The 15418-nt window shown below is 32.5% G+C and overlaps 1 protein-coding gene across 1 annotated transcript in view; it reads left to right on the top strand.

Annotated features, from left to right (window-relative positions):
- Positions 1 to 2757: 2757 nt before the first annotated feature.
- The window catches only part of LOC149789572 (uncharacterized), a 71224-nt gene continuing 58563 nt past the window's right edge, over positions 2758 to 15418 (top strand). The window contains exons 1-6 of the mRNA XM_089972769.1: positions 2758 to 3246; positions 3720 to 3740; positions 4127 to 4227; positions 10827 to 10901; positions 12000 to 12074; positions 12511 to 12582. Coding sequence (XP_089828895.1) covers positions 4152 to 4227; positions 10827 to 10901; positions 12000 to 12074; positions 12511 to 12582 — 298 coding nt within the window. The 5' untranslated portion in view covers positions 2758 to 3246; positions 3720 to 3740; positions 4127 to 4151. The remainder of the gene's footprint in view (positions 3247 to 3719; positions 3741 to 4126; positions 4228 to 10826; positions 10902 to 11999; positions 12075 to 12510; positions 12583 to 15418) is intronic.

Here is a 15418-nt window from a genome sequence, read left to right as displayed (position 1 = left end):
CAGAGTGACAGGACCACTTCCAGTTGCGCCAAAAGAATCATCGTCAGGATTTCTTTTCTCACTTACTGTTTCTTCTGCTTTTTCCTTACTTACTGAAGCATGCAGTTTCTCCCCTCGTCTAGTTTCTTTAAATCTTAATTCTTCTTCTCTTTGTTTATTTCCTTCGTCTTTTATTTGCTTGATTTATTTCCCTCTCTGTTTTCTTTCTTCTCTAAACTTTTTGAATCCAAACATCACCCTGTGCTGCGGTGAAAAAGATTTTTGTTGTTCTATTTGTTGCTGTGGTGGAGGAATTTGATATGAAGGCTCCTGTTCAGTAGGTTGCGATAAAGAAGATTTTAATATCCTCGGTAATCTTGATGGTTTCTCTTTTTTCTTTCTTTCCATCGTGAGATAACCGTTTGTTCAGTCGTTATAACGTCGATAAAACATAGCCTGCTGGTTATTTGCTCATTATTTAGGTTTTTACAATAAAACCAATTATACAAAGTTTCACTACATAAACTCTTCACATATTCGGGTTTTAAAAACATATATTTTTGGGAAAAAATATTCAACATACCAAATTCAAATAAATCATCATTTTATATCATTCGCATACTTCCTTCCTTAATATTAATTTTTGTCTCTTTTGCTTTTGTCTCTGTTTGTTCTTCGTCAAAATATTGTTCAGACGGAGGTAGCTGAGCAGCAATTTCAACTGGAAGATCTCGTAAAATCTTTTTCGTTTGTTTAGTTCCTCTGGCTATCTTTTCAGTTTGTTCAGCAGTTTGTTCTAACGTCGGAAGAAGACCTTCAGTAGCTTCTACAACTCCTTCAGTAACTTTTGTAATAGGCTTAAATAATTGTTCTGTTCCTTCAACACATTCTACTTGAGCTTCTTTTAGTTCTTGTAGTTTTCGCCGGACAGAATCACAAAAGTGAAGAAATGTCATTACTGCCTCTAGTCTCTCTCGAGCTAGTTTAGCTGTGTAAGATTCATTAGCTGGTGGCATTATTGTTTCATCAATGATTTAATATGGAAGCAGCAGGGAGGGTGCGACCACCCAGTTAGTAAATTTCGTAACATACGAATACATTTTTATCTTCAGTTTGGGAATAAATAATAAAATGAATTAACCCAATTAAAGAAGACTCCACGGGTGATTATAAGATTTTGATTTTAGCGCTATTTACGTTATTTACTCGTCTTTTTTGCAAGGGTTTATTTCAATTTTGAACCCTTCATAAACGTGGTCTGTTCAGCCTCCCTGCTGCTACTGGTATGCAATGTCCTGACAGTTATGTGTGTATCGCCTCTTTATACCAGTGTACATGTGTACATGTGTTCTGTTCCAAATACATTTATTTATATTGCTAAAATATTTAATTTCTGAATTATACTTAACATGTTACATACGTTAGTTATCTATTTGACGTTCTGTTAAGTATATTTCATGTTTTATTGGCTTCTCTTACTGATTATGTTATGTACATATGTATGTTGCACTTGACCTTTTCCACAAGGAAGTCCACTGTGTATCTAACTAGAGCCTTTGATTTTGTGAGCAACGTAATAAATTGCTAATACTTATCGGTGAGAATAAGTTACATATTGGGGTCATTGTCAACGGAAGTAACTATGTTTCAATCTGAGTCTGTTACATCGGTATCCTCCCCCATGAAGAAAACGTGGTCAACCTGATGTTTTCCATGCGCTTTTTTATACTTTTAATATTATGCCCTGTGATTTGGACAACTTAGAATGTTCTAGAGGTGGACATGTGACCCTCGTGATGGTTTTGTTTTCGTGCTTTGGTTTTCTATATACTGAAAAGTTAAGCACTATTGGATTAACATCTTTAGCAGAATCACTTTGTGCTTAGTTTCTTCGCTTGGGTTAAATTATTCATTTTAATTGTCATGCACGGGAAATGCAAAGTCATTATAAATAATATTATTGGATAAAACCCATAATTTGGATTTATAGTAAATTCAGAAAAGAACACTTTTGGATTAAATTATTGTGATACATCAAAAGACTTTTACTTCATCGCCATAATCCAGGCTACTAGTAAATTGTATATTCGATACTGCACCTACATCAACACCTTCAATATTAAAATTTATTTAGAATTCCACTGAACATAAGTTTGAATATTTGGGCTTCAGATAAAATATGTAGCACGTTTACGGAGTTATGTCAGAGTATTGTAAGTTTTTTTTCTTCAGTATTCACTTTTGCATTCTATGGAAAAACATTATCTGTTTACTGTATCAAAACTTATTGGTATTCGCTCTTTTCTATTACTTAGTGTAACACCAAAGAATCGTATAAATTCTCGAAACGAGTATTACAAACATACGGACGAAATTCATGTTTTGTTCGCAAGTATTATATATTGCTTTCATGAGCGAAATATATGTATTAAAGTGCAAAATGCACGTGCTTACAGATCCAAAGGTCGTACATTTATTTTGTATCCATGAAAGTTGAAAAAGATTATATTTTAACTAAATGAAATTAATAAATGAAATCTGTACGTGCTCATTTTATGATATTACATTTGTAGATAATTGAAATTAATTACCTCAAATGTCTTTGCTATCTTTTCCTAAAACATACTTAAGTGCCTAAAATGCCCTTTTGACGTTGTAATATGTAACGTATGTTTTAGGTATTCCAAATCTTTTGCAAAATAATATTGCAAAACAAAATAAATTATGTGTATTGGTCAGTAAGAACTAATTTCAAATTATTCATTATCTGAACACAAAACTGGTATTTTGCATATGATTTATTTCGTATTATCTAACATCAAATCAGAAACATGTTGCACGAATATGTCAAAAGAACAAACTGAGTAAAATGAGATTCACAAGCAAACAGTTACTGAAATAAGACCATACCAATCATTTAATTTTCTGATTACTGTTTTACCACAGGTATTTTGGCTAATCCCACGATAAATCCTTCTCCAGTGGCAGAGGTTGATGAAAATGGAAATATTACCATGACATGTAGTCCTTTAATAAAAGACAATTTGTGGGAGTCTTTTAACATTCCTTCTACAATTTACATAACTTCAAACTGCGACTATATTAATTCATCTGGACATATTGAAGCTGGCACGTCCGTTACATGCCAAGTGGGCAATTACTCAGCACTAATTCTATCAAGAGTGTCCAGATATAGGCACGGTCAGATATGGTATTGCCGGGAATCGTATTCCGCAATAAGCAGTCCAACGGTAGTAGTTGTAAGAGGTAAGAAATTGGAGCTATAACTATCTCGTATTGTCAGGAACTTAAATCAATCCAAAATAGTAATTATAATATGCATGTAACTGGAGTTATAACTATCTCGTATTGTAAAGAACTTAAATCACTCCAAAATAGTAATTATAATATGCATGTAACTGGAGTTATAACTGAATATGATAAGTAAGGGAGCGTACTACGCAATAAGCAATCACGTGGTATCAGTTGTAGGAGGATAATAATTCGATGTATACCTTAATTTGTGTAAAATATATAGCAGCATTCAAAGCACTGTATTTGTTTGGATCCCGATTATGGAAATTTGTAATAATAGTAGTAATAATAATAATAATAATAATAATAATAATAATAATAAAAAGTGAACTAGTTGGAAATTGAGCAGGATTTACTCCAAACTACTCACTAAAAATAAACTAGTTGTAATGCTCCTGTAACCATAGGTGTATCTCTTTCTTTAGGAAGTGCTTCTGCAGAAACTTGTAAGTCAATGACTTCTCAAACCTTTCATGTGCTCAATCCATCACTGTGTAATGTTTTCTTTCTCTAATTCTGTATATATTTATACTCCTTGATTTCATAATTATTGTAAATTAAACTAAATCGTATAGTTGTTCGCAGTCAAAGTATGCATACATATGCATGGATGTTATGTACACATATATATTCATTTAAATGTGTTCCGTTCATTCAAAGACTAGATACAGATATATTTATAGTGTATGTGGATTAAATTAATTCCTGTTCATATTACATATTTTACATATGCTCTGAGTGAATTCTCGCAATCTTAAATGGTTATTTAAAACGAAAATAAATACTCGTAATATTCCCCGTTGTTTTAATTTCGCAACATACCATTTTACAGGTAGTCATGATAACGAGCTAGAAGTATGTCCATATCCAGTTGCATATTTTATGGAAAATCACTCTGTGAAGATCTCTGCGAGATATACTGGATCACATACGGTAAAATCAATAAAATGGAGTGAATACATTAAAAACTGGGTCCACACGTCGCATTTAGTATACCCAAACTGTTTATATGGATATGGGGATATGCCTGACGGGTATAAATTTGTATGCAACAGCGCCAAGGAACTGTTCACGATGATAATAAAGAACCCTCGACAATATATGCATGGCCAGATGTTGAAGATCGAATTTGAATTCCTATCAGTATCCACTATATCAAAATATATTATCTTGTCATTTGACGGTAGGTTTACTACTTACAATTATTTTTTAAATTTTGAAAGTCCTTTTCTCGTCAATATCTAACTTAAAATTTATGAATTTTTACAAATATGTATTCTTATATAACGATAATTAAAAATATTAAAAATAACGTTCGCATGGTTTTGAATATTCATATCAATAATGCTTCAAAATATATTATGAACATTAATAATATTTCTAATGGCCATACATTTACTGGCCTATTTACTTTACGATATTAGGATGACATACTTATTGCTTAAATAGTAGAGACGCTAATCACTTTCATCGTGACAAAAATCTAAATATACTTCAGCTTACCACTTTATATCTGGAAGGTATTTCAGCATCTAGGTTTTCTAATGTATTTACCGAATAGTTTTGTGTTGTAGTGTTTGCATGCCCACATTTTCTTTCAGAAGATGCATTTATTTAATCGAATACTGAATAAATGTACATTTATATTGTTTGCTTGTCTATCTATGATGTATGTACCTATACATACATACATACATATATATATGTATATATATATATATATATATATATATATATATATATATATATATATATATATATATATATATATATATATATATAATGAAACAAAATGTACAGAATGGTGAGAAAAATCAGCTACATATCCAGAACATGGACAATAGTTCATCAACAAATATATTCTGAGAAAGTGAAAAATCTGTCAAAGATCATGAAAGATACTGAAAAGGTCCAAACTACAAAAGTGCTCCGTTATCTATTGTCAATGAAAGTAGTTCAGTAACGGTATGTTTAGGGTACCTAGTTTCCTACCTCAATATACGAATCTCGTTTATCTTATACATATTCCAAACATGGATGGTTGATCAGACCGCGCGTACGGTTAATCATGCCAGCGCAATCGTTATCTATTTTAGCGACATCACTATGATGCTACAATTATTATTTTTTACTTATTAACTCTTCGTTACCTTTGACAATTCTCTTGTACATATTTGTACGATTTAAATCGTGTAGTCTTTTGCAAGTTTTGTTTTACATTTACATGTTTACCTTTGTTTCTTTCATCTTATAGTAATGCATTTTCACCCCTGGTTTGCTTGCCTGTATGCGAACACCTAAATTAGATGTAATGGGAGGTCGGAATAACATTTAACTGAAAGCACTATATAGAGCATGCCAGTGTCGTTTAGAGTCGTTTTGTGACATATAAATATTATTTTTCGTACTTATGATGGTGTAAATATATTGAGATGTTTTATCTACTTGGTGTCACTTTGTGAATTGATGGTAAAATAATACTAAAATAATATACAAAGAGCAAATTTGTTTTCGCTTAGTTTTGGATAAATAATTTTTGTATAATAATTGGTATTTATTAACTTTAAAATTCATGTTTCTTAATAATAGGAAAAAGGTATATTCTTTAAAAGAAAGTTAATAAAGCTATAATTCATGTTATCAATTATTTTATTTTACTTTTAACATGAATATTGCACCATGAAGGCAATGACCATTTGAAACGTATTTTTACCGGCCGCATCTATATTTTGACAAAATTGTTTTTAAGCTTCATGTTAGTATATATTATCCAAAAGTGAAGGGCATGTCTAAAATTACTAAAGTTGATATAACCAATGCGAAAGCAATTGGGTTTGCTTGCTCAGTAACGCACCATATCTATGGAAGTATCGTAATGGGCGTTTGAGATTTTGGTCCTTCTTTGAGGTTGACCACTACGTAGTCATACGTCTTTATCGAGCTACAAATGTATATAGACCTGTAATGCATCCCCTGGGTTCTGAAGCAAATATGAGTCGGCGTGTTAAAAAGGACTGAGAACTGTGATTATCTAAAGATGGTCAAATCAGGTCTAACCCCACGGCCACTTGATTAATGTAAAAATAGTGATAACTCGCTGTCGTTACATAAAGTGTTTAAGAAAGAAAGTTTCCTGGCTGCTGTTAACTCGAATTTGTGGTTCGCCACTCGCGACCCCTTTCGCACCCGACTGTAGATCACTATTATGGCTGCAACCCGTAAGCTTCTACAGTACTGACAGATAGCTGCATATACCAAAATATCACTATAGGCCGACAACTCAAACGAGATCCCATATTAGAATATTGCAGTAACATAATATATACAATGCCTTTAGACACTCCGCCGTTTGGCACATACAGTATTATGAAAGAAACCGCAAGAAGGTATAATGCGGAGATTAATTTATCAATGATTCGTTTGACAAGTCAAATAAAGGATTAAACCATTATCAAGCCTGAATATGTGATACCGTTTCGAGGGAGACGCCCGACAGAGGCTACATAATTGTTCAAATATGGAGCATGTTGATACATTAACCGAATTAGAGGTTACTTTGGAGCAAACATGATCAAAACTCGGCGAGAAATGTAATAAAGTGTCTTATAAAAATGTTTCAAGAAAAAGTCAATTCATTATATTGTGCAAGAGAACTACAACGCAAAAGCTGGGTACAAGCGTTAGAAAATAGAATCATCAGATAATATCTAGTGCAATATATTCTGAGAAATCACCGAAGTATGTCGCACAAGCCATAAGTTGAGTGGATGTGTGAATATAATTTCTATGAAATAATACAATTCAGTAGTATAAATATATAAACTTTGAAGTCACTTGGACGCAACAGATTATTGTGCTTATTCCTTGGAACATATGGAACTGCAACAGTAGATGAAATTATCAATATTATGAATCCCACATGTTCGTCTTACGTGTCCGAATTCTGCTTTATCATGCTTTAGATGCTGTATCAGAGTCGAATCGCATTATCAGCTATGCAGACAATGAGGATCAGTAGATGAAGACTTGCCAACACAGATGTGGAATACGTCATCATGTGAAAAGAGAAATATGACGTCTAGAAAAAGGCAAGAATGTTATTACAGGAAATACAAAGTAAAAAATATTATCTAGGATCATGCATAATACTGTTTCCGATCCTAATAAAGTAAACAATTATAGTGCAGAGAAGCTCCAGTATAGACATATAATAATTGTGTTTTCTACTAGTAATCCGCACTAGACAGTTGAATAAGGATACCAATAACTAAAGGTGAGGAATGTATGCTTGAACTATTCTGACGTCCACCAGATGAGCCACGGTTTACTGTTTTGTGGAACAGCTGCACAGGCACAAATCAAGATTTCTTCAAGGTTGTTGATGAAGAAAACCGTTGCCGTATCAAATTTACTATAGCTACGAGGGTGCATACAAGTTCATCATGGAGTCTGAGTCCCATAGTTTAAGCCGCACAGGAGCCATTGTAATTTCCCAAATAATGGTACAATTATCTTAATACCGTTCAAGCCAAGCTTAACGACCTTGCCATAATCCTCAGAGGTGTCATTGAGATGTGTCTGTTTAAGATTGTCTGAGAACCTGACAGTAATAGTTTGAATGTACTGCGATGCATCAGAAGATGAAAGTTCTTTTACAAGGACTTTGAATGTCTAAACGTTTCAAGGGAACGACTCGTCCCAAATCAAATGTTACAACGATCAGTGATCGTCAGGGGGGAATAAATATGATACATGTTCATAAGCACGGCCTACACGTGATTTCTTATATTGTTGTCAGATGTCACTGACTAACTAAGTTTCTCTGTTATATCGGACCCTCAACAGACAGATAAATTAAGCTCCCGATGTTATCTCGGCAAACCTTATACCACCCAAGCATTATTCCGATATATCAGATGTATATTTCCAAACTCGGCTCGTGCGGCAATGATTAACCTTAGGAATCTTATATTGAATCTAATTATGCAATGATCAAACTGAAATCAGCTATAAGCGATTGTATTTATCAACAGACCTTCAACTATGTTATGACGTCCTACTAGACGTCATGGGCTCGCTTGTGTTTGCTACCATCGAAAATTAAACTACTTCATCGATTGCCATTCAGTTCTCGTCAACGATTTATGAGGCCCTTACCAATGACAGCCTTGACCGGGAAAACAATAGTCTTATTGGCTACCAAAATATATCTCAATAATAATTTGGAGATGTTGGCACAAAGGGTTAACACAAATGTCATTTATGTGACCTAACGATACACATACCTACCAAAAATCAATCATGGACAACTTCAATATGTTGATGATACGATTTGGTTTTGAAACGCATAGCCTTGCAAACCTTCACTTGCCCATGAGTGCTCTCTAATAAGTTTCGATATATGCTTGCAAAGGTAACAACAAAATCCATATAGAGATTGCCTTCAATTGAGGACCACAGCCTTTTGACGCGGGTGTAGAAGACAGCACGCCTCAAGCGATAAGTATATACCATGTCAAAATGAGACAAAGCTGCCAGAGTCGTAGCAACATAGACTGTTGAAGTTTCGTTGTTACTCTCAAGCAATTCGAACTTCTCTTCAACTACATAAGCGCCCCTGAAACTGACAAATATATGTCTCAGTCAAGAGAGCCTACACGGAAGACATCCCAACTGGATTAGAACAAACGTTTGCGCTTCAGATTAATCCCGCACACGAAGCCAGATACAATGTCACCACGTCGGTTAGAAAATAGAGCAACCTGATCCAGACAGCCAAAACATTTCAAAGATATTTTTAAATCTACAAGTTAACCCGCGACAGATGACAAATGCCTTCCAGACATGTTTGAGGGACTCAAAGAAGGCTCAGTTGGTAAATGAGCCATAAGAAGAGCTGAGGAGGCAAAAACAAATGTTTCACAACCGCCACCAAACCAGAACCAATCCAAGATGAAAACATATATTCAGTTATTTATTGAAATGTGTAAAATAAACAGAAGAATACATAAACCAAGAAAAACGTGCAACTTGTTCATCTGAGCTTAAAAACCCTTAATAATGTCCAAGGCAAATCCCATACAATCGTCGACTTAAACTTGATCGCCCATAAGGAACATCCAACCGAACCCGAACAATTTCCTTTTTATACCGAGGAGGAATGCCATCAGTGCACGCTTCTCTCGGTTAACCTAATATTCGATCCATATCGGTGGGCGGTGGTGCAACCTAGAATGCTATTGTACTTTCCATGAAGGCATCCATCGTGACTGATTCATAATCGTCATGCAAAAACACGATCACACACTCAACTCTGGCATCTCAATTGGTTAATTGCTGAGAACTGTTCCTGAGGCTGCCATTCTCAGAGTAGTTAGCGGCCTTCTCTAGGCTTTTGGGTGGTGGAATGATTCAAAACCTCACAGTTGTTTGCGACATTTGACACAATAGACCATGATACACTACTTAACCTTCTCGTGATTTTCACGATACAATCTTGCAATGGTTCAAGTCCTTCTTACTCAACATAACAAATCGTATCTATAAATGAAAAAAGTTCCAGACATTTAATCTACGGTTTGGTATTCCACAACTCTCAATTCCTGACCTTGTTCTCTTGATTCTCCACACTAAGTCGTTTCCATTTGCTATATATCAACATCAGGTGTCTCCCAAATTGTACGCTGATGACATTCAAATATAAAATCTAGCTACCCGACTGAAACTGCGACTACAATTCAAGGTATAGAAAGATGCATTTTAGATTTGATGTCATAGATGACATGTAAGGAACACATACAAAGATGCATATCTGCAGCTGAGAGTCATTCGCAGTTTTTTGTTCTTGTTGATGTGCTAACACTCTTACGTGTCCCTTAGTACTTTCAAGACAGAGATATTAAACTTCATATCTATCAGATTCGTTTCAGTATCTTATACAAAAACTTTGAAAAGTCCAAAACACGGATGTTCGGATGATCCTTACGGAGCGAAGAATTGCGCACACATATCTCTGTTCTGTAACCTTCAACATATACCCTTTCCATCCAGAATCACGCAAACGATCAGTTCGCAATGCTGCAATTCGTTGATTTTTCCTGTCCAATATACCTGTCTGACCTGACTCATGTATACACAACATCTAGAAACGTATGCTCCTCTTCCAACACTACTAGCATTCTCACTGTTAAAAAGATGCCATACAGACACTTCCTTAATTATTTCAGTTTGTTATTGTTTTGTCAGATGATTGCCTTTGCTTTTATGTTCGAATAGTTCTATATGTTTTTTATATCCCATCTAATATTCAAAAGCGCATAAAGCTTCTAAAGATTAGGGACAGTACTAAATCCACATTATTATTATTATTATTATTATTATTATTATTATAGGTTGTTTAGAATATGTTAATATTTGTAAGCGTTAATAACACTGTCAATGACGACACTACTTTAAACCAACGTATATGTGTTGAATGTATTTTGTTTCTAAGTTTGATAATTTGTTACGTTTCGTTTGCCTTATATTTGTAGCGATATTGTCGAATGCAACCGTGCCTCAAACCATATCAACCACAAGAAAAACACCTACTGTTGAGCCAAGTACATGTGAGTCTTACTATAACGAATATACTACAAGCTGTAACTTTTTAACTATTTGTATCAAGCCATAACTCATGCTGAGTTCGCTATTTTAGCTAACTGGTGATAATAATGTATGGCAAACTGATGGAATGTCTGCCACCAGAAGATATTAAAACTTTGCTCCTTAAATAAAAGTTTACAAACAGCAGAGATCAACAACGAATTGACGTTAATGTTTTAACAAGGGTAAACCTGAATTTTGTTTTACCATGTATGTTGAACATATTTTCTTCATAAAGTGGATAAAACGATACGTTTTCTTCCTCTTATATATATATATATATATATATATATATATATATATATATATATATATATATATATATATATATATATATATATATATATATATATATTAATATACATTAACAATACTGAATGAAAGGATGCCAATTGTGTCAATAACAAGAAGAACCATTACATATGAGCCAATCACAGGTAAGTTTTACTATTGCAAATATGACGCAAACTACCTTGAAACATATTTATAAGGCATCAATCGTAAGAGTTTTGCCATCAAATTATATACGGAATTAAAACATAGTGACTTAACAAAAAATGCTTTACTTTATCAACAAAGTTCCTCCGTGATTAATTCGCCCTGAATAGAAATAGTCATGTCAAATTGTGTAACCTTAACATTTCTTGTTTCATGTTAGTAGTGTCTCTGTTTGGTATTTGCCATTCGAAAAGACTGATTAGGGACGAAAGCGATTGGCCACTTATAAACTAACTTTGCAGCATTCTTTGTCATATTAGTGCACATATATCATTTATCTCTCTGTCATTTATCTCTCTCTCCCTCTGTTAGATATTTAATTTCATTGCAACATTCTTGCTAATGGAAGCTCTACTATCAGAAAATATTAAAATATTCATGTTTGATCCTTACACAAAAAATCGCAATCAGCGTAGAAAGTTAATGTCGATCTGGTTGATGGTCATATTTCAAGAAAAGGATGAGAATTTGCAAGTGTCTTTGCACCTTCTTTATATGGGTATCGAATATGTGTTCTTGTAAAGTGGATATTACACTATGTTTTGCACGCCTTATACTTACAGTAAAAATACCGATTGGAACGAGATCTCAAGATCCATCAACTGCAAGAAGACTTACTACCGTTGCGCCTAGAACACGTGAGTGTTAAAATTACAAAGCAATAATGTCAAAATCATTGGTGTGCATATGTTTAGTATTCCGTGTAACTGCAAATTAAGCGATTTTGGTGTGAAGTATTTATGGAGAAAATAATAGCTTCCTTATCCTCAAAGATATTTCAATAAGCACATTACAGATTTGCAACTTCGAAACGTGTACCATCCAATTGTGCTAATTTGAAACTGTTCAATTATTTTAACAGGGTGGATAGTAATATTCATTTTTATTAATGTTTGCTAATCTGATGCAAAGTCTGCCCCGAAAAGAATTAGCAGGTTAAAGGCTTTCCATTCAAAATAAACACGGAGCGCAAATGACCGTTCTAACATTGTGGTTGAAGTCAATATTTTAGCAAACGTAATAATATATGAAAAAGTGGAACAGATGCTATGTATTGATAGTTTTATTTTTTAGTACCAAAGTCGAGTGAACAAACGACGCAAGCGTCGTCAACTACAAGAACAGCTACCTCTAGGCCAATCATATGTGAGTACTTTATATATATATATAATATATATATATATATATATATATATATATATATATATATATATATATATATATATATATATATATATATATATATATATATATATATATATATATATATATGTATATACATATATATATATATATATATATATATATATATATATATATATATATATATATATATATATATATATATATATATATATATATATATGTTGAGTAGTTTCTCCTTAAATAATTCGGATGACTCGATGTAGTATATGGATTCAGATGTGTTGTGGTGAATTGGAATATAATATTTTCATGCAGCATTTAGGAATGTTGATTTGTCAAGTAATTTTGTTTTACTTTCAAAAACTATCGCATTTCTACATGTGTTATATATCCATAGAATTTATCTTACTTGTCCAGTTCCTTCGCCTCACTATTCCAATAACCCCAAACAGTGCATAATGTGATCAATAAGTTGACTATATAATGTTGGCAGGGTGTTGGATAGCTTAACCGAGATATATATAAGATTGCATTATCTAAGATGAAATCCATAAAGGCTGATATTTGATGTCTTACTTATGGTTTTTGCGTCGAGACTTCGGCACCTTTTGACAATCGTCATGCTCTCGTTTCTAAGCAAATGTTCACTAAACCAGAACAGTAGTTTGTTTTTTGTATGTGTTCTGCAATAGCACTTTTCTAAATATAGATGAATTCGTTTAAATGCATAACAACGTTCCGAAAGAACGATATTTAAATCTGTTCAGGAGAAAGGTAGAAATAAACAGTTTTGGCGATGAAACTGCACATACAACTAGTAGGGTATTTTACAAATATATATATATATATATATATATATATATATATATATATATATATATATATATATATATATATATATATATATATATATATATATATATATGTATATATATATATATATATATATATATATATATATATATATATATATATATATATATATATATTATATATATATATGGAACACTGGTTGGGCACCATAGGCGAGTAGAAAACTGTATATATGCCTACAGAAGGTCAGAAAGGTATATGTCATCAAGTAAACTTTTTTCAACCCCACATAGACAATACTGTAGAGGTGCAATAAACAATGCATGGACTGTTTATTTGCTTGTACGGTCATTCGCTATGCTAATATATCAGGGACAATAGTCAGGAATAGTAATGACTACATCATAGAGCTTTAAAATACCTTAACGATAATGTCGCATGGAATATGACATGCAGCATTTGACTAGAACATTTGAATACTAGATTTAAAAGCAAAACAGAAATTATGTTTACAAAGATGGAACTAACTCGGAAGAACTCCAAATATAAATGCAAGACAAAAGACCATACAAAGTCCTAGTATACCTAAAGATTCGTGAGAGTATCGTTCAAAGTGTTAGTGTGTGGCGGTAATGAATCGGAAATAAACAGCTGAATGTGTTTGAATACAAAAATTGGCAGATTATACGCGTAATTTAGAATCAATTCATAACAATTTCAATTGACAAGCAAGGCCTGACTTTTAAACAGAAAATACCAATTCAACCAGTATTGTAGTGATTTGACCTAAAATGACTTTACCCAGTATTAAGAACAAAACAGTCACGTGACGCCTTTTGAAAATCAACTCCTGCCGATTTCGCCGTAAAGCCAACTAGTGTTTTCAACTACGGCTTTGATGGTGTAAAAACCACATCAATTGAACTAGCTTGTTAATTGTGCTAATTATAATATTAGTAGAGCTTTCGAAACACTTGTCAATTAAAATGCCTTCATCTAGACAGAAAATGTGCTTGTAAAACTTAAATTAGTAAGATTTACTTTTTGAAAATAAATGAAAATTTAATTTGAATCTTTCTCTATTTCTCTATATATTTCCTATTTTATGCTTTTTTTGCTTCTTATCTTCTCCACAAAAACTCTAACCTAGCGGTTTCTCGTAGATATGCTACAAAATTTCTTATATGTTTTCGTTTTGGAACTAAGTTTGTTTTGTTTTTTATTTTGTTTCTTGGGATGAATAATTTTTGCTGTCAGAACTTAATACTCGTTTCTTTGAACATGCAATAAACATTTAGCGTCTTCAAAATTATTACTAGTTATTGACAGTCCCATTATATTTGTCAGTTAAGTAATCGTGGTTGCGAACTTAAAATGATCAACACACACACACACACACACAACGCACGCACGCACGCGCACACACACACACACACACACACATGTATATATATATATATATATATATATGTATATATATATATATATATATATATATATGTATATATATATATATATATATATATATATATATATATATATATATATGTGTATATATATATATATATATATATATATATATATATATATATATATATATATATATATATATATATATATATATATATATATATATATATATATATATAAAGAGCTGTGGTGTAGATTCTTTGAAGCTTTAGGATGAACACATTGAAACTTAATGAAGTTAAGGTAGTAATACGTCTGATTTTCATTGTATTAACCTCGTTAATATATTCTCTTCTTCCAATGCTTCATATATATTTACAAACATTTTTCATTGTCATCCTCAATATATTTGGGATTCTATCTTCCCATGGTGAATGTTAAAACAAAGACTATAATTTCTAAAGTAGAAGTTCATTCCCTTTAGGACTGTGTTAGAAATTGACACATAAACGTACACAAATTTATTAATTATCAGTATTTTCTACTTTAATGCAATATCTCGTAATAATTAATTCATGACGAAAATATGTATATGATTTATCTCTGAGCGTCG

The sequence above is a fragment of the Sinohyriopsis cumingii genome, chromosome 10 (genome assembly GCF_028554795.1).
Source record: "Sinohyriopsis cumingii isolate HCF-2022 chromosome 10, ASM2855479v2, whole genome shotgun sequence".
Taxonomy (NCBI): domain Eukaryota; kingdom Metazoa; phylum Mollusca; class Bivalvia; order Unionida; family Unionidae; genus Sinohyriopsis; species Sinohyriopsis cumingii.
The sequence above is the reverse complement of the archived record's forward strand: the minus strand, read 5'-3'. Positions and strand labels throughout refer to the sequence as shown.